At 43.5% G+C, this 20483-nt stretch overlaps 1 protein-coding gene across 5 annotated transcripts in view; it reads left to right on the forward strand.

Annotated features, from left to right (window-relative positions):
• The window catches only part of LOC137334859 (dnaJ homolog subfamily C member 13), a 270037-nt gene that overhangs the window by 185791 nt on the left and 63763 nt on the right, over positions 1-20483 (forward strand). For all 5 annotated transcript variants that reach the window (XM_067999895.1, XM_067999904.1, XM_067999912.1 and 2 more), the window contains exons 36-42: positions 1295-1373; positions 1692-1827; positions 12074-12255; positions 12638-12712; positions 14147-14266; positions 14522-14701; positions 14898-15065. In XM_067999895.1, the coding sequence (XP_067855996.1) occupies positions 1295-1373; positions 1692-1827; positions 12074-12255; positions 12638-12712; positions 14147-14266; positions 14522-14701; positions 14898-15065 (940 nt within the window). The remainder of the gene's footprint in view (positions 1-1294; positions 1374-1691; positions 1828-12073; positions 12256-12637; positions 12713-14146; positions 14267-14521; positions 14702-14897; positions 15066-20483) is intronic.

The raw sequence follows: 20483 nt of genomic DNA on the forward strand, positions 1-20483 counted from the left end.
CGATTTAATGTCTCATCCGAAAGATGGCACCTTTTTGACAGTGCAGCGCTCCCTCTGGGAGTGTCAGCTTGGATATGTGCTCAAGTCTCTGGAATGGGGCTTTTACCCTTGACCGCCTCACTCAAAGGTGGGAGTGCTGCCACTGAGCACAGGCTGGCACTAAAGCTGACATCCAAACCCTTTTCTAGAGCACAATTGTGGTTTCGATCCACAAGAAGGGGGATCCTAGTGAGCCTAAAAACTGTCAATGATGGTTCTTCAGGGTGTTGCAGCACATGTATCGATGTTTTGGAGTCCCCAGGAAATAATCCCAAAGGTATAGGTTAATTTTACTCGAGGGATCTGTAGGATAAGGTTATGGTTTTACATGAGCATCATCAAATGAGGGAAAACCACTTCCATAGCTTCATCCATACCTTTGTTACTTCTGGACTCGACTCTTCCAATGCTCTCCTGGACGCCCTCCCATCTTCCACCCTCTATAAACTTGAGCTCAGCCAACACTCTGTTGCCTGTATCCTAACTTGCATCAAGTCCTGTTCTCCCATCACCCATGTGCACTCTGACCTACGTTGGCTCCTGGTCCGGCAACGCCTCAATTTTTAACATTCTCATCCTTATTTTCAAATTCCTCCATGGCCTCGCCCCTCCCAATCTCCTCCAGCCCTACAACCCTCTGAGATCTCTACATTCCTCCAATTCTTGCCTCTTGCGCATCCCTGATTTCCATTGCTCCACCATTGGCGGCTGTGCCTTCAACTGCCTAGGCCCTAACCTCTGGAATTCCCTCCCTAAACCGCTCCACCTCTCTACCTTTCTCTCCTCCTTTTAAGATGCTCCTTAAAATCTGTGATCAAGCTCCTGTCCCAATATCTTCTTATGGCTTGGTGTCAAATTTTGTTTGATTGTGCTGCTGTGAAGCTCCTTGGGATGTTTTACCATGTTAAAGGTGCTATATAAATTCAAGTTGTTGCTAAGATGTATGATTTTAACTGGTTAAACTCCAGCTGTACCATTCTGCGTACTTGGTTTCTGCCAACCTGCACTTAAACTGTCTGGACTTAGCTAAGTGGACCGAGTTCTACAAGATGTACACTCTATATCTGGCATGCATGCACTCCAGCTGTGACCACTTTTCAGTAGCTTGGCTTGGGGACTCTTGGACTAGGAGACATGGGTGGGTGACCAAAAAAAAAGGAACTATTTTAGAAGACTGACTAGAGATCCTTGTTAATGATTTTCAAAATGAATATTAACCATGAGTAATCTGTTGTGCTATGAATTTCCTTGATAGGCATGATGAGAGCAAGATAAGGAAAGCCTACTTCAGACTTGCACAGAAGTATCACCCTGACAAGAATCCTGAAGGAAGGGTATGTTCTCCAACAGTTGTGAAGAGTAGAAGTATGTTTATGCACTGATGACCTTGAAGGAATGTGAGAACAACAGTTGTTGCATGAAGTGTTGAAAATATGGTGAAAGTCCGAAGTTGGTACGTGAGTTTTTGCATGCTGACTGGGAGTAGTGCCCAGCCTAGATTGGTTGCTGGTTGTCCTGCACTCCGGTTTCATTGGCAATTACTTGTTTTTTTTTTTAAAAGGACATTGAATAAAGGTAAACTGTTTCATAAAATTCGGGCTGCTTTTTCCACCTCTAACATGAAATATCTTCTGCATTAATCCTTTTTCAAGGATATCTTTGAAAAGGTGAATAAAGCTTATGAATTCTTGTGCACAAAGTCGATCAAAGTGGTGGATGGACCTGATCCAGAGAACATTATTCTCATCCTGAAAACACAGAGCATCCTCTTCAACAGATATAAAAAGGGTAAGATCTCCTCTTCCTTCCATAAGGAATGTTGACACATTTTGTTTAACTTGCCAAATGTGAGAATCTTGCCATATTGAAAATATTTGAGTGTTAATTTCAAATGGTATAAAATGCTTTCGTTATACTCAGAAGATCACACATCAGTTTGGAAGTACATTCAATAACTGACTAATTGGAATCAACTATTATACATGTGATAGTATAGCTACAGTAATAGGTTAGCATAACAAGCTCTGTACTGTACAAGTGGCCACTACCTCAATCTGGTAAAATGGTTTGCTATTTTCATGGAGTCTCACTACTTGCTTTACATTACTTTTTTTATTCAGTGTATTTCTCACATAGAATTGTTCATAGAATTATATTATTGAATTATTTATCTATATGATTTGATCTTTATGTATTCAGACTGTGTGGTGCCTTATCAAAAATGGAACGTCCTGTTTTGGATAGATAACATTTTGCTTTGTGCATCTGGAATAAACCGTATCTGCAATTTTAAGAGCCTAATCTGAGGAAAGGAAAATACCACTCAGCCCATTTCAGCTTCAGTTTAATGATCCAAACAACCAAATAGCTAATTGACAGATTTCTTGCTCCTTCCTGGGGTCCAGGATTCTCGAGTTAGAAATCAGTTGTTTGAGAGAGAGCTTCAGTTGTGTTTCTGCACCAGACAGTAGCTTGTGAAATAGATGTTTAGATACATTTTTTCTCTTACTTCAGCCCAGCTGTGCTTTCTGCGCAATTACAGTCTCTTTGTCTGATTTATTTGGGTCCGAATCAAATTGCCTCAGGTATGGTTCTACAGGCACTGCGGGTCCTTCAGTATTAACCCAAGTGGCCATTGATATGTGAGCCTTGATGGAGTGCAGGTGGACTATTTGACCACGGGTCAATGCAGCCTAGGTCAGTTGTGGCCCTGTCCAATGTTCACACACAAGTACTTCCATCTGGGGTTGCTGGATGGTGATCAGGAGTGAAATTCCTTCCTTCTGCACTCCCTAACGTGGGAATGGTTGAGGCAGTTCTAGTCCCCATAACATTCTCCCAGCTTTGTGCGGAGCAGATTACCAACATTGGAGGTGAAACGAGATATCTTGATGGGTCTCAACAAGGATCTAGACAGGTTCTTGTCACCAAATGGGAATCGGGGTTTTTTAAAATTTGTTCATGGGATGTGGGCGTCGCTGGCGAGGCCGGCATTTATTGCTATTGAGAAGATGGTGGTGAGCCGCCGCCTTGAACCGCTGCAGTCGCCTTGAACCGCTGCAGTCCCTGTACTGAAGGTTCTCCCACAGTTCTGTTAGGAAGGGAGTTCCAGGATTTTGACCCAGCGACAATGAAGGAACGGCGATATATTTCCAAGTTGGGATGGTGCGTGACTTGGAGGGGAACGTGCAGGTGGTGGTGTTCCCATGTGACTGCTGTCCTTGTCCTTCTAGGTGGTAGAGGTCGCGGGTTTGGGAGGTGCTGTCGAAGAAGTCTTGGCGAGTTACTGCATTGAATCCTGTGGTACACACTGCAGCCACTGTGCGCCGGTGGTGAAGGGAGTGAATGTTTAGGGTGGTGGATGGGGTGCCAATCAAGCGGGCTGCTTTGTTCTGGATGGTGTCGAGCTTCTTGAATGTTGTTGGAGCTGCACTCATCCAGACAAGTGGAGAGTATTCCATCACACTCCTGACTTGTGCCTTGTAGATGGTGGAAAGGCTTTGGGGAGTCAGGAGGTGAGTCACTCGCCACAGAATACCCAGCCTCTGACCTGCTCTTGTAGCCACAGTATTTATATGGCTGGTCCAGTTAAGTTTCTGGTCAATGGTGACCCCCAGAATGTTGGTGGGGGATTCGGCGATGGTAATGCCGTTGAATGTCAAGGGGAGGTAGTTAGACACTCTTGGAGATGGTCATTGCCTGGCGCGAATGTTACTTGCCACTTATGAGCCCAAGCCTGGAAATTGTCCAGATCTTGCTGCATGCGGGCTCGGACTGCTTCATTATTTGAGGCGTTGCGAATGGAACTGAACAGTGTGCAATTATCAGCAAACATCCCCATTTCTGACTTTATGATGGAGGGAAGGTCATTGATGAAGCAGCTGAAGATGGTTGGGCCTGGGACACTGCTGAGGAACTCCTGGGGCTGAGATGATTGGCCTCCAACAACCGCTACCATCTTCCTTTGTGTTAGGTATGACTCCAGCCACTGGAGAGTTTTCCCCCTAATTCCCATTGACTTCAATTTTACTGGGGCTCCTTGGTGCCACACTCTGTCAAATGCTGCCTTGATGTCAAGGGCATTTTCTCTCATCTCATCTCACCTCACCTCTGGTATTCAGCTCTTTTGTCCATGTTTGGACCAAGGCTGTAATGAGGTCTGGAGCCGAGTGGTCCTGGCGGAACCCAAACTGAGCATCTGTGAGCAGGTTATTGGTGAGTAAGTGCCGCTTGATAGCACTGTCGACGACACCTTCCATTACTTTGATTGAGAGTAGACTGATGGGGCAGTAATTGGCCGGATTGGCTTTGTCCTGCTTTTTGTGGACAGGACATACCTGGGCAATTTTCCACATTGTCAGGTAAATGCCAGTGTTGTTGCCTTAGAGAGGCTGCAGAAGAGATTTACTGGAATGGTACCAGGGACGAGGGTCAGTAACCAGAGGACACAGATTTAAAGTGATTGGCAAAAGACCCTGATCTCTCTGTTCCTGCACTCACTTTAAAATTGTACCATTTAGCTTATATTGCCCCTCATTCTACCAAAATGTATCACTTCACACTACTCTGCATTAAATTTGATCTGCCATGTGTCTGTCTCATTCACCAGGATATTAAGGGTTACGGAACCAAGACTGGTAGATGGAGTTGAGATACAAATCAGCCATGATCTAATTGAATGGTGGAACAGGCTCGAGGGGCTGAATGGCCGACTCCTGTTCCTATGCTCCATATAAACGCTGCTACCCATATTTATGGCCAACCACTCAACCGTGCCATTTCAAGTCTCTCTGTGCCCATTGTCTCAATAACAGACAAGGCCATCTCTGATCTCTTCTTTGTATCCTTCTCCATTCACATCTCCCTTTCCTCCTCCAACCCCACTTCCTTCTGCATCCGCCCCGGAAAAAGCTCTCTTTTCTCTTTTTCCTCCCCCACCCCCCCCCCCCCCCCCCCCTCCCCAAGTCACTTTCAAATTTCCAACTATCCAGCCCTCCGTTCAGCACGATACTTCTGCAGCTATCAATCTGCTCAATCACTCCCTTACCTCCACATTTGATGCTCTTATCCCCAATAAAATCCTTACACTCTCCCTCCCCGGTTGCTCCCTATGGTATGGCCCAAGTCCAAGGGGTGCAGATTTGAACATTTTATGGTACACAACTGGTTTAGCCATTCATCAACAGATCTGGCTGGACCACATCAAGCTCTCTTTTGCCAAAACTGCTGACTACTCCAGAAATGATCCTGGAATGCAAAGGTAATTGATCAGGCCTCAGCTGAAGCATTGTGTCTGATTCTGGGCACCAGACGTTAGGAAGGATGTCAAGGCCTTAGAGAGGGTGCAGAAGAGACTTACTAGAATGGTACCAGGGATGAGAGACTTCAGTCATGTGGAGAGATTGGAGAAGTTGGGATTGTTCAGTCGGAGCAAAAAGGTACAAAGTGATTTTACACTTTAATTTGGGGAAATGCTTTTTTTTCTCCACCAGGTTTAATTTTATATTTAACTTAATGGACTCTTTTTTTCCTTAAGAAACTTCAGGCACAAATCGTTGTTTTCTTTATAAAGCCATCGTTTAAATTAAACAACATCTTGGGTTAATGCACGATTTAGAATTGCTTTAACAAGAAAACACTTTCTGAATTCCCAAAATACATAACTTTTTGGAAATCAAATATCTATCCTAGACTAGCCCCTTAACGAAAGTTTATATACTTAGGGTTGGCTCAGGCTCGTGGCGAAGATTCTCTGAATATCTTGATGGGCGCAGTTGTAGTGTAGCATGGTTTTCTCTTGTAGTCTGATCAGCCATTTCAGAAGCAACCTGTAAGTCTGCATCAAGGCATGAAGCTGAGAGGTGGAGAGCAGTCATGAAGCCAGCTGAGGATGTGCCATCAGGAAACAAAAGGTGTGGTGTAGAAGTAACTCGCCACTCTAACTGCTGCTTAGGTCTTAAATCTCCTTAATTTTGAACCACACTTCTGGGTCGGTGGCTTGTCAACAATAGGCTTCTTCAAATACCACACCACGATTGATTGACAGTTCATTTGTTTGCTTTGTCTCTGTAATCAAGTTAAGTAGGCAGGTATTCAGCCAACCTAGAGTCAGGTTCTTGTTGCTGTGGTGATCTGACCTTTTTTGTGTGGTCTTTAACAACGTATAATTTAACAATCCCATTAATAGTTTTCCTTTCAGCCTGCTGGAGCTGATTTTACATCAAATCTTTTGTTTATCAGATGTATTTTTACTACAGTTCTCTTTAGAGTAGAGAAGGTTCCTAGGAGATTTAATAGAGGTGTTCAAAATTATGAAACATTTCCGCTGGCAGGAGGGTTGGTAACCAGAGGGAACAGATTTAAGATCTGTCTTAACCAGAGGGGAGATGAGAATTTTTTTTTTACGCAGCGAGTTATGGTCTGGAATGCACTGCCTGAAAGGATGGTGGAAGCAGATTCAATAATAACTTTCAAAAGGGGATTAGATAAATACTTGCAGGGGAAACATTTGCAGGGCTATGTGGAAAGAGCAGGAGAGTGAGACCAATTGGATAGCTCTTTCAAAGAGCTGGCACAGGCAGGATGGGTTGAATGGCCTTTTTAGTTGCTGTAAGATTCCATGATAACCCCCAACTTCTTTTCTCCATTGCCAGCTGTCTCCTTAAACCCCTCTCCCCTGCCTCCTTCACACTCCCCTCCAAGTGTGAGGTCATCATGGACATCTTTGTCACTAAGATTGAGACCATCCATTCAGCTACCCCTGCTGTTCGCTCCTCTCCCTCTTCAAGACAAACTTCCCCTAAGGTTCCCCCCTGCCCGAGCCCTGAACTCTCATCTTTCTCTAGTTTCTCTTATCTCTCTCCTCCATGCCCTCTCTGAGCTTATCTTATTTGTGAGATCCACCTCCTGTTTCTTCGACCTTATTCCCATGAAGCTGCTGACCACCCAACTTCACTACATGGCCCCCATGTTAGCTGATATTTTTAACGGTTCCCTTTCCTCAGGTCCTGCCCCCCTCACTTGCAAATCTGCTGTTATCAAAAAAAAACACTCCTGCCCCCTCTATCCTTGCAAACTACAGCTCCATCTCCAACCTCCCTTTCCTCTCAAGCTCTTTACTGTGTTGTTGCCTCCCAAATCTGTGCCCATCTTTCCCGCAACTACATGTTTGAATCCCTCCATTTAGGTTTCCGCTCATGCCTCAACACTGAAACGGCCCTAATCAAAGTCACAAATGACATCCTATGTGATTGTGACCATGGTAAACGATCCCTCCTCATCCTTCTCGACCTCTCTGCAGCCTTTGACACGGTCGACCACACCATCCTCCTTCAACTGAGTGGGACTGCCCTCGTCTGGTTCCACTCTTACTGATCTAGTCACATCGTCAGAGAATCTCCTGCAATAGTACCTTTTTTTGATTTTTTTTTTCCCCCCCCCCCCCTCCCCTGTAGTGTTACCTCTATCCTTGGTCCCCCTCCTCTTTCTGATCTGCATGCTGCCCCTCGGCGACGACGACATCTGAAGAGGTGACGTCAGGCTCCACATGTACACTGACGACACCCAGCTCTACCTCACCACCAACTCTCTCGACCCCTCCCATCACTGTTGTCGTCAGCCTGTTAATCTGACATGCAGTCCTGGAAGAGCCGCAGTTTCCACATTGAGAAGACCGAAGCCATTGTCTTTAGCCTTCGCCATAAATTCCATTCCGACATCTAGTGCTTATGTGGGAGAGCTACATTTTAATGGCACATTTAATGGTGATGAGAAAGAAATGAATGTTATGTGCTCAGCTGCTCTTTGATGAAATGATCAGGAAAGATCCAGTGATGTGCTGACTTTTCAGGAAGTTAGTTCTTAAAGTTACATATTATTGCTGCAATCAAAATCCTGAAAGTAAAAATTGCTATGGGTGCTCTTTTTGTAATTGAGTTTTTTTGGATATGGAAGAAAAGGATGCAAGGAAGGATACGAGGCAGATTCACTTGCCCCTGGAGCTGGACTACACTCCGGGTGTATCTCCTTAATGTCAGTCAGCTGTATCTCAGTCTCCCTCTTCTCATTACTGAATAATAGTACCTTTTCAAAATGCTGGCACGTGTGCCAAAAGAGTCAAAAATGATAATTTCCTGTGGAAGCATGCCTGCAGACACTGCCTCCCCACCCGCCCCCCCCCCCCCACCAAAAAAACAAAATTGTGCACCATCAAAGCTCACGTGCTTGCTTCAACATTGCAAAAGTTGTACTTTGCATATTTTAGGTGTCCACTTCTCTTCCCCCCCCCCCCCCCCCCCCCCCACCAATACAGATGATGGAATATTGGTTATAGCTGCAGCTTACGTCATGACAAGTTAATGTACCGCTGTACTCCCATTATAACTATTTTGCATTGGTCAGACATGGGGCCATTGGGTTTCAGTTTTCATGGCAACCAACCTGCAATGAGCAGTTATCCCAAAACACTCAATCCTGAAGTCCAATATAATCCTTTTTGACCAATTCGGTCACCTTGAAGTAGTAACGTGCTCAAAGGCCTTTAGAGCTGTTTTTTAATTGTACTATTTAAGTTGTCAGTTTTTATGGGGTGGTAGCGGGCTGTCTTTTTTGAAGCTGTTTGTTGCATTGTTTGTGATCTTCCAACATTCCCTAGATTCTAGAACCGTCTCAATGGATTGGAAGGTAGCAAATATAACACCACTATTCAAGGAAGGAAGGAGAGAGAAAACAGGGATCTACAGGCCAGTTAGCCTGACATCAGTCAGGAAAATGCTGGAATCCATTATTAGGGAAGTGGTAACAGGGCACTTAGAAAATCACTGTGATAAGGCAGAGTCAACATGGTTTTGTGAAAGGGAAATTGTCTGACAAATCTATTAGTTTTTTGAGGATGTAACTAGCAGGGTAGATAAAGGGGAACCAGCGGATGTCGTATATTTGGGCTTTCAAAAGGCATTTGATAAGGTGCCACATAAAAGGTTGTTACACAAGATAAGGGCTCATGGGGTTGGGGGTAATATATTAACATGAATAGAGAATTGGTTAACGGACAGAAAACGGTGTGTAGGGATAAATGGGTCATTTTCAGATGGCAGACTGTAACTAGTGGGGTGCCGCAGGGATCAGTGCTGGGGCCTCAGCTATTTACAATCTATATTAATGACTTAGATGAAGGGACTGACTGAGTGTAATGTGTCCAAGTTTGCTGACTATACAAAGCTAGGTGGGAAAGTAAGCTGTGAGGAGGATGCAAAGGGATATAGACCGGTTAAGTGGGCAAGAAAGTGGCAGATGGAGTATAATGTGGTGAAATGTAAGGCTATTCACTTTGGTAGGAAGAATAGAAAAACAGAATATTTTAAATGTTGGTGTTCAGAGGGATTTGGGTGTCCTTGTACACAAAACAGTTAACATGCAGGTACAGCAAGCAATTAGGAAGGCAAATGGCATGTTGGCCTTTATTGCAAGGGGTTTGGAGTATAAGATTAAGGAAGTCTTACTGCAATTGACAGGGCTTTGGTGAGACCACACCAGGAGTACTGCATACAGTTTTGGAAGGATATACTTGCCTTAGAGGCGGTGCAATGAAGGTTCACTAGATTGATTCCTGGGATGAGAGGGTTGTCCTATGAGGAGAAATTGAGTAGAATGGGCCGAAATTCTCCAGCGTTTAGAAGAATGAGAGATGATCTCATTGAAACGTATAAAATTCTTTGAGGGCTTGACGGGGTGGATGCGGAGAGGCTGTTTCCCCTAGTTGGAGTCTTGAACTAGGGGACATAGTCTCAGGATAAGGGGTTGGCGATTTAGGACGGAGAGGAGGAGGAATTTCTTCACTCAGAGGGTTGTGAATCTTTGGAATTCTCTACCCCAGAGGGCTGTGGATGTTCAGTCGTTGAGTATATTCAAGGCTGAGATCGATAGATTTTTTGGACTCTAAGGGAATCGAGGGATATTGGGATCAGGTGGGAAAGTGGAGTTGAGGTTTAAGATCAGCCATGATCTTATTGAATGGCGGAGCAGGCTCAAGGGGGCATATGGCCTACTCCTATTTCTTGTGTTAGTTTCTCTCAGATTTGTAGGTTGGATTGTATGCATTTCATTTATCTTAAACATTGCATGGAGCAAATATAATTAACAATTTACAGCATGGAAGGAGGCCATTCGGCCCATCGAGTCCACGCCGGCTCTATGCAAGAGCAATCCAGCTAGTCCCACTCCCCTGCCCTATCCCTGCAACCCTGCAAATTCTTTTCTTTCAAGTACTTATCCTGTTCCATTTTTGAAGACCATGATTGAATCTACCTCCCCCTGGCAGTGCATTCCAGATCCTAACCACTCGCTGTGTAAAAGTTTTTCCTCGTGTCACCTTTGGTTCTTTTGCCAATCACCTTAAATCTGTATCCTCTGGTTCTTGACCCTTCAGCCAATGAGAAGAGTTTCTCTCTATCTACTCTGTCTAGACCCTTCATGATTTTGAATACCTCTATCAAATCTCCTCTCAACCTTCTCTGTTCCAAGGAGAACAACCCCAGCTTCTCCAGTCTATCCACGTAACTAAAGACCCTCATCCCTGGAATCATTCTAGTAAATCTCTTCTGCACCCTCTCTAAGGCCTTCACACCTTTCCTAACGTGCGATGCCCAGAACTGGGGACAATACTCCAGCTGTTGCCGAACCAGTGTTTTATAAAGGCTTTTTTTAACCGTTTTCTCAGCCTGCCCCACCACCTTCAATGGTTTGTTTACATAAACCCCCAGATCTTTCTGTTCCTTTACCCCTTTTAGAATTGTGCCCTCTAGTTTATCTGCCACATGTCTGCCCATGCCGCAGCCTGTCTATATCCTCTTGAAGTCTATCGCTATCCTCCTCACTGTTTGCTGCACGTCCAACTTTTGTATCATCTGCAAATTTTGAAATTGTGCCTGTACATCCAAGTCCAAGTCATTAATACATATCAAGAAAAGCAGTGGTCCCAGCACCGACCCCTGGGGAACATCACTGTACATCTCCCTCCAATCTGAAAAACAACCATTCACCTCTACTTTCTTTCCTGTTACTTAGCCAATTCTGTATCCATATTGCTACTACCCCTTTTATTCCATGGTCTGCAATCTTGATGATAAGCCTACCCTGCGGCATTTTATCAAACGCCTTTTGAAAGTCCATATGCACCACATCCACTGCATTGTCCTCATCTACCCTCTCTGTTACCTCATCAAAAAACTCTATCAAGTTAGTTAAACACTATTTGCCTTTAACAAATCCGTGCTGGTTTTACCTAATCAATCCACACTTGTCCAAGTGACTGTTAATTCTGTCCCGGATTATCATTTCTACAAGTTTCCCCACCACTGAGGTTAAATTGACTGGCCTATATTTGCTGGGTTTATCCTTGCACCCTTTTTTGAACAAGGGTATAACACCCCTGTATCTACGGATGTTTGCAAGATTATGGCCAGTACTTCCACAATTTCCATCCTTGCTTCCCTCTGCAACCTAGAATGCATCCCATCCGGACCAGGTGACTTATCTATTTTAAGTACAGCTAGCCTTTCTAGAACCTCCATCAATTTTTAGCTCATCCAGTAACTCGAGTACAACTTCCTTTACTGTGACTCTGGCAGCATTTTCCTTAGTAAAGACAGATGCAAAGTACTCATTTAGTACCTCGGCCATGCCTTCTGCCTCCATGAGTAGATCTCCTTTATGGTCCCTAATCGGCCCTACCCATTTACTGTTTACATTTATAAATGCAGAGCTTTTTCAAGTTTTTGTGATGGAAATCTGAAGCTCTCTATGCCGCCCCCCCCCCCCCAAAAAAAAAGCTGTTGAGGCAAAGGGGTCAATTGAAAATTTCAAAACTGAGATTGATAGATTTTTTTTTAGGGTTAGGGAGCCAAGGCGGGTGGATCGAATTACGGTCCAGATCGGCCATGATTGAATTGAATGACAGAACAAGCTCAAGGGGCTGAATGGCCTACTCCTGTTCCTATGATTTAACTATAGCCTATAAATTTTATTTTTCTTGTAGATTTAGAGCCCTATAAATATGCTGGATACCCGATGTTAATCAAGACCATTACCATGGAAACGTCAGATGATCAACTATTTTCCAAGGTTTCTTTGTTGCCAGCTTCCACTGAATTGGCTTTTCATACTGTCAATTGCTCAGCCCTGAATGCTGAAGAGCTTCGTAGAGAGAACGGAATAGAGGTAACTTATACACAGCAACAGTGCATGGAGTGTTTAGCAAAAAATACAAAAATTGTTTAAAAATTACTCGTCTTCCTTTTACTCTATTAAATTTGGATAGCGTAGTGGAGAGGATTTCATTTATAAATATATGCTGGAAATGTTTAAATCCATTTTAAATATTTGCCGGAAATGTTTAATTGAATCCATTTATACAGTAATGTTCAAATTGATCTAATGTAATGTTGTCTCTGCAGCCTGTATTTCCATTAAGGGCTGGGTATACTCATTTTAATATGCTGTGTGATGACTAAAATGAGTACTTTGAAATCCATCAGCTTCCAATTTTACAACACAAGTAAACGTGCAGTGATTCTATAAATGGTTATGGTTCATTTTTCAGGTGCTACAAGAGGGCTTTGCACGTTGCGTGGCAGTGTTAACAAGCTCTAGCAAAAAGGATGACATGGCTGTCCAGGTAAAATTATTCAAATTTTGAGTGTGGTTTGAAATTCTCAATCAAGCTGGTGTTCTGCGCCCATCTTTCTCGCAACTCCATGTTTGAATCTCTCCCATCAGATTTCCGCTCCTCCCACAGCCACAAAATGGCCCTGATCAAAGTCACAAATGACATCTTGTGTGACTGTGACCATGGTAAACTATCCGTCCTCATCCTTCACCACCTCTCTGCTTCCTTAGACAGTTGACCGCACCATCCTCCTCCAATGCCTCTCCTCTGTCATCCAGCTGGGTGGGACTGCCCTCACCTGGTTCCATTCTTATCTAGTCATAGCCAGAGAATCACCTGCAATGGCTTCTCTTCCCACTCCCGCACCGTTGCCTCTGGAGTCCCTCAAGGATCTATCCTCAGCCCCCTCCTATTTCTCATTTACATGCCCCTCGGCGACATCATCCGAAAACACGACGTCAGGTTCCACATGTACGCTGACGACACCCAACTCTACCTCACCACCACCTCCCTCGACTACCTCCACTGCCTCTGATTTGTCAGGCTTTTTGTCCAACATCCAGTATTCGATGAGCAGAAGTTTCCTCCAATTAAATATTGGGAAGACCGAAGCCATTGTCTTCAGTCCCTGACGCACACTCCATTCCCTAGTCACCGACTCCATCCCTCTCTCTGGCCACTGTCTGAGGCTGAACCAGACCGTTTGCAGCCTTGGCATTCTATTTGACCCCGAGCTGAGCTTCTGACCCCGAGCTGAGCTTCTGACCCCATATCCTCTCCATCACCACGACTGCCTACTTCCACCTCTAACAACGCCTATCTCCATCCCTGCCTGAGCTCATCTGCTGAAACCATCATTCGTGCCTTTGTCACCTCCAGACTCCACTATTCCAATGCTCTCCTGGCCGGCCTCCCACCTTCCACCCTTCATGAACTGCAGCTCATTCCAAAACTCTGCTGACCATATCCTAACTCTCACCAAGTCCCGTTCTCCCATCACCCCTGTGCTCGCTGACCTACATTGGCTCCCGGTCCGGCAACACCTTGATTTTAAAATTCTCATCCTTGTTTTCAAATCCCTCCATAGCCCCACCCCTTCCTATCTCTCTCTAACCTCCTCCAGCCATACAACCCTCTGAGACCACTGCCTCCTCCAATTATGGCCTCTTGCGCATCCCCAATTTCCTTTGCTCCACCATTTGCGGCTGTGCCTTCAGCTCTGGAATTCCCAGTTAAACCTCTTCGCCTCTCTAACTCTCTCTCCTCCTTTAAGACACTCCTTAAAACCTACCTCTTCGATCAAGCTTTAATATCTCCATGTGGCTAGCTGTCAAATTTTGTTAGATTTCCACTGTGAAGCGCCTTGGGACATTTTACTATGTAAAAGGTGCTATATAAATGGAGGTTATTGTAGAATTAATATGGTACCTCTCTTTGCTTTAGGTGTGTGGCCATATCTGTAAATGTTACAGCGTCGCTGCTCAGTTTGAGGAATGCAGGGAGAAAATAACAGAAATGCCCAATATCATTAGAGACCTCTGCAGATTGCTGTATTATGGCAAAGTAGGTACTTCTGCAGTGAGCATGATTATAAAAGACACTGCGTCAGACCATTGTTGCAGATTTTTTTAAATGACACTTTAACTATATCTTTATATTTAAATGCTTCCCACTGATTAGGAACAAATATTTTTGGTTTTTCAAGTACAGTATTGCATACATTGCTATGATTAATATCTCAATTTGATTGTGCTTCAATGCAGCTAATAAAACAGCAATCTTTAAACTTGCATTCTAAGTGCATGTCTTTGTACACAGAGCCTACCACGGGTGGCCATGCTGACGGTTGAATGTGTTGGTTCCTTTGCCGTGGATTACTGGTTACAGACGCACTTGTTTCAAGCTGGTATTCTGTGGCACCTTCTTGTCTACCTCTTCAGCTATGATTACACACTGGAAGAAAGTGGAATTCAAAAGTGTGAAGATACTAACCAGCAGGTATTAGTATAAACTAGAATCTGTATATACGGTCATCAGACTTTACTATCTAAAATCAAAAAAAAAATTGAAGTTTATTTTAAGTTTCACAACATTCCTATATTGCTCAATATTTGAATGAGCTTTTTGTCCTAAGGAGTATACTTGTCAATGGTCAGTATTTGTGAAATCAGTTATGTTCTATTTCTTTAACCAGGAAGTTTCTAACAGTCTTGCAAAGTTGTGTGTAAATGCCCTGAGTCGGTTAGGTGGCTATTTGCTGGAAGAAAATGCAACACCTGAGAACCCTACAATAAGGAAAAGTTTGGCAGCTTTATTGTCACCGAATGTCTCAAAGAGGCTTTCTCGAGATAGTCCTGCGGAGGTAATGTTATACTTATTTTCCTCCTTCATTATACTTCTCTCAGCATGTTCAGTTGTATAAATTTGTCTGGACCCATTCAACATTAAAGTATTACAACCAATCCAGTGACCCTAAAGGAACAAGACTCTCTGACATTTACTGCTTTTATTTCTAAGAATTTCATGCAAATAACATGTTTCAGTTGTATGAGTGAAACTTTACCAAGACCTGTGTGATAACCTGCTTATTTAGTGGCTAGCTAATGTAAAGTATTTTTTTTTAAAAAGCTGAATCTGCAATATTTTCATATATAGCGTATCTTTTGGGGAGGGAGAGGTTAAGAGCTGTATGTCATTTTGTTTGTCATTGCAGAGTAACGTGACATGTTCTGACATTGCATTGCAACCTGGATTTGTTTTAATAAGTTTAGCAAACATTTTCATGTAGACAGTGTCGCTCCAAATAACTTAATGCCCTTCTTTGGAGTTGGGTGGTGATTTGACAGGGGTAGTGTCAATTGGGGTTGTTCTTAGAATAAAGGCTGAAGAGGGATGTAGGCATACAGCCTATGTTGTAGTTTACCTGTTAGTTCCACCTCTGTGAAGGTTGGTTAGATCCATGAATATGCTGATCTAGCCAAAAGATTTTTTTATTTCGGTTAAATGAAAATGATTTTCTGGTTTTCTGAAATGTTGGTTTTCATTTCCTGACATCATCTAGCATGGAAGCTATTTGTTTTGCACATGGCTCCATTTGTGTAGCTCCTGTTATAAACATATAGTTGTGTACGGTGTAATGCGGGTTCGAAACAATATTTTGGAGGCTGTAACACAGCAGTGTGGTGTTTAAATTGTTACATCAAGTCTGCTGTACAGAAACAGGTCATTCGACCCAACTGGTCCATGCCGTCATTTATGCTTCACACGAGCCTCCTCCCAACTCTTCATCTAACCCTATCCACGTATCTTTCTATTCCTTTCTCATGTACTTATCTAGCTTCCCATTAACTGCATCTATGCTAAACGCCTCATCGACTGCCTGTGGCAGCACGTTGCACATTCTCACCACTCTTTGGGTAAAGAAGTTCCTCCTGAATTCCCTATTGGATTTATTAGTGACTACCTTATATTTATGACCTGTAGTTTTGATCTCCCCCACAAGTGGAACCATTTTCTCTACATCTACCCTATCAAACCCTTTTATTATCTTAGACCTCTATCAGGTCACCCCTCAGCCTTTTTTATAGAGAAAAGAGCCCCACCCTGTTCAGCCTTTCCTGATAAGTATATCCTCTCAATTCTGGTATCATCCTTGTGAATCCTTTTTGCACCTTCTCCAGTGCCTCTGCATCTTTTTCGTAATATGGAGACCAGAACTATGCACAATACTCCAAGTGTGGCCTAACCAAGGTTCGATACAAGTTTAACATAACTTCTCTGCTTTTCAATTCTATCCCTCTAGAAATGAACCCCAGTGCTTTGTTTGCTTTTTTTATGGCCTTATTAATGTGTCTCGCTACTTTTAGTGATTTGTGTACCTGTACACCTAAATCCTTTTGCTCCTCTATCCCATTTAGACTCATTATCCAAGCAGTATGTGGTCTCCTTATTCTTCCTACCAAAATGCAGCACCTCACGCTTGCCTGTATTGAAATCCATTTGCCAATTATATGCCCATTCTGCAAGTTTATTGGTCGTCTTGTATTTTGTCACATTCTTCCTCGGTATTAACTATACCCCCCAATTTGGTGTCATCCACAAATTTTAAAATTGTGCTTCTGATTAGAGTCCAAATCATTAATGTAAATTGTGAACAGTGGTCCCAGCACCAATCCTTGTGGAACAGCCCTTCCCGCCTTTTGCCAGTCTGAGTAGCTACCTTTAACCCCAACTCTGTTTTCAGTTTGTATGTAGCCATCCATTCTGCTACTTATCCCGACTCCATATGCTCTGACCTTAGTCATGAGTCTACAATGCGGTACCTTATCGAAGGCCTTTTGACAATCCAAATATATTACATCTACTGCATTACTCTCGTCTACTCTTTTTGTTACTTTCAAAGAATTCAGTAAGGTTGGTCAAGCATGACTTTCCCTTTTGAAATCCATACGGACTATTCTTTACTATATTTTTGGTTTCAAGATTATTTTTTTTATTCCTTGTAAAGATTCCTTGATCTTTCCTACCACCGACATTAAGCTAACTGGCCTGTAGTTCTCTGGACTTGTTCTATCTCCCTTTTTCAAATATAGGAATAATATTAGCTGTCCGCCAGTCCTCTGGCACTCTTCCCTTTTCTCGTGAATTTTTATATATATGAGAGAGTGCCTCTGCTAGCTTTTCCTTAACTTCTTTTAATATGTGCGGATACATTCCATCCGGACCAGGGTTTATCCTCTAAGTTTGATTTAGTTGATCAATTATCTCCCCCCTTTCTATCTTAAATGTCGTTATCTTTTTTGATCTCCTCTAATGTCATGCCCCCACCATATTAGTCTCCCTGGTTGCTGAGTGGATTTGGTTGCCTGCTGTTCATTGAAGTAGCAAGCATTTTGAGTTTGAGAAATATTAACACGTGACATATTTGTTACATTTAATGTAAGATGTTTGACCTCCTAGCCCCAGGACACCGCTGCAGGAGTTCCTCAGGGCAGTGTCCTAGGCCCAACCATCTTCAGCTGCTTCATCAATGACCTTCCCTCCATCATAAGGTCAGAAATGGGGATGTTCGCTGATGACTGCACAGTGTTCAGTTCCATTCGCAACCCCTCAAATAATGAAGCAGTCCGAGCCCGCATGCAGCAAGACCTGGACAACATCCAGGTTTGGGCTGATAAGTGGCAAGTAACATTCGCCCCAGACAAGTGCCAGGCAATGACCATCTCCAACAAGAGAGAGTCTAACCACCTCCCCTTGACATTCAACAGCATTACCATCGCCGAATCCCCCACCATCAACATCATCAATTAAACACTTAGCTGTAATTTCTCTGGCTTCACTGCTCCTCCCTCTGCTCTGGCGTCACTTTTTCAGATTCAGAATTTTTAAAAAATATTATTTTCCCCTGCGTTTGTTTTGCTGTCGCTTCTCCCCCATGCTTTAAGTGCTCCTCTCAGCTGTTTCTGTCGCACTCTTTAAGTTAATATTCTGGAATGCCATTCTCGAGGTGAGATGCCAGTGCTGGGGAATGGCAGTTTTCCACTCTGTGCTTTGTTAGTATCGAGCAGTCCTCAGTCAGTTCAAGTTCCCTCTAATTTGGCCCAACAATTTGCTTTAATTCAAACCTCAGAAATTCCCCTGCTGTGATGAAATATTGGCCCGTGTTGAGTCTACCGTAGGTATTTACTGGTTCCCAGAATTTGAATAATTGTAGGTAGGACATTCCTATTACGTGGTTTTTGTGGAGATATTTTTGTAATTCCTTTATGTACTACATCCTCCACACTGAAGTGAGGTTATACCTCCGTAACAACATTTATATAGCCCCTTTAACGTAGTAAAACGTCCCAAAGTTATCAAACAAAATTTGACACTGCGCCACATGAGATATTAGGACAGGTGAACAAAGATTTGCTCAGAGGTCAGTTTTAAGGAGCATCTCAAAAGGAGAGAGAGGTAGAGATACGGAGGGGTTTGGGGAGGGAATTCCAGAGCTTTAGGGCCTAGGCAGCTGAAGGCATGGCCACTAATGGGGCGATGAATATCGGGGATGCGCAAGAGGCCAGAATTGGAGGGACACAGAGATCTCGGAGGGTTGTAGGGCTGGAGTAGGTTAGAGAAATAGGGAGAGGCAAGACCATGGAGGGATTTGAACACAACGATGAGAATTTTAAAATTGAGACGTTTCAGGACCGGAAGACAACATTGGTCAGCGAGCACAGGGGTGATGGGTGAACGAGACTTGGTGCGAGTTAGGATATGGGCAGCAGAGTTTTGGATGAGCCTAAGTTTAGGGAGGGTGAGGGGTGGGAGGCCACCCACAATTGTGAACATACGAACAATGACGGACAAGAAAAGTCCATCCAATCTGTCCCACATAATTGTGATATCTTGTGAATCATAATATATACATTCCTCACCCCATCCAAAACCATGTGATCTCTGGGGAGAGGCGAAAACCCACGCCAAATTGGGGGGAGAAAGATCTGGGAAATTCCTCTCAACCATTTGGGGTTTGAAATTAGTCTAGGAGATCACTCTGGCCCTGATAATTCAATGCATTACGTTACCTACCTTTTTGTAAGAGGTGATCTCCACCCCAGCCAGAAACCAGTTCATCTCTAACTTGAAGGAATTCAGTGAATTGGCATCCTCCACCCGAGCCGGCAGCCTGTTCGATGTCCATTAATCTCTGGGAAAAGAACCACCTCCTGACATCTAACCTAGATCTGACCTTATACAACTTAAAATTGTGACCCCTGGTCCTCCCTAACGTATTTAATTAGAACAAACTGTCCACTTGAACACAACCTGTTCCCTTCATCATCTTATAGACCTCAATCAGATCACTGCTAAGTCTACGCTCCTTTAGATTGTAGAGTCCCAGCTCTGTTAGCCTATCTTGATAACTAAGATGTTTTAAACTGGGAATTAGTTTAACCCTCCTCTTCACCCTTTTCAAAACCTCTATCCTCCACCATGTGAGGAGACCAAAACTGGACACACTATTCCAACTGAGGCCTGACTAAGGCCCTGTACAAGGACAAAATAGTGTGCTTTGTCTAATAGTCAATTGTCCTATAAATGCACCCCAACACCCTATTTGCTCTAACTATCGCTTTACAGCATTGCCCGTGAACCTTTGAGATCTATGCTCCAGATCTCTTTCTCCACCTGCTTTAATGCTTTTCCCTGAAGGGTGTATGTTTGTTGAGCATTTGCCCTGCCCACATGCATAACACTGCACTTTTCCAAATTAAATATCATTTGCCAGTCACGAGCCCAATCCCCCAACATCTTTCTCTCTGTCCTTCCCTTTCTCTCTTTTCCTGCCCCCCCCCCCCCCCCCAAACCTTGCTTAGGGAAGTGCTTAGGAAACCAACTGTTTCTCCAGCTGATCCCCTGGCTGGTACTTGTTTCTGGAAAGGGGCCTGGAAGTTTGAAGTGCTTTTTGCTTGTAAGCTGCTTCTCTGCTGCTGATCTGTTTGCTGTCGAAAGCCTAAAGGCACCAAGTCACAAGATGAGAGATTCTGGGGATTATGGATAAGTGAGATTAATGTTGATAAGAGAATTTTTGATTAGCTTTAGTTTGAGGTTTTAAATTTCCATGTGCTCGTGTTTCTTTGAGATAGTGTGTACAGTGGATTCTAAACAAATGAGTAAAAGCAGTAGTGTGGACCTGACCATGGATAAGCTGCAGCGATGGAAAATACAATAGCGAAATAAATACTACTCCAGTGATCTTGCGATGCAACTATATCGTACAAAAGTTCTTCAGTCA

Source organism: Heptranchias perlo, chromosome 2 (assembly GCF_035084215.1).
Source record: "Heptranchias perlo isolate sHepPer1 chromosome 2, sHepPer1.hap1, whole genome shotgun sequence".
Taxonomy (NCBI): Eukaryota; Metazoa; Chordata; class Chondrichthyes; order Hexanchiformes; family Hexanchidae; genus Heptranchias; species Heptranchias perlo.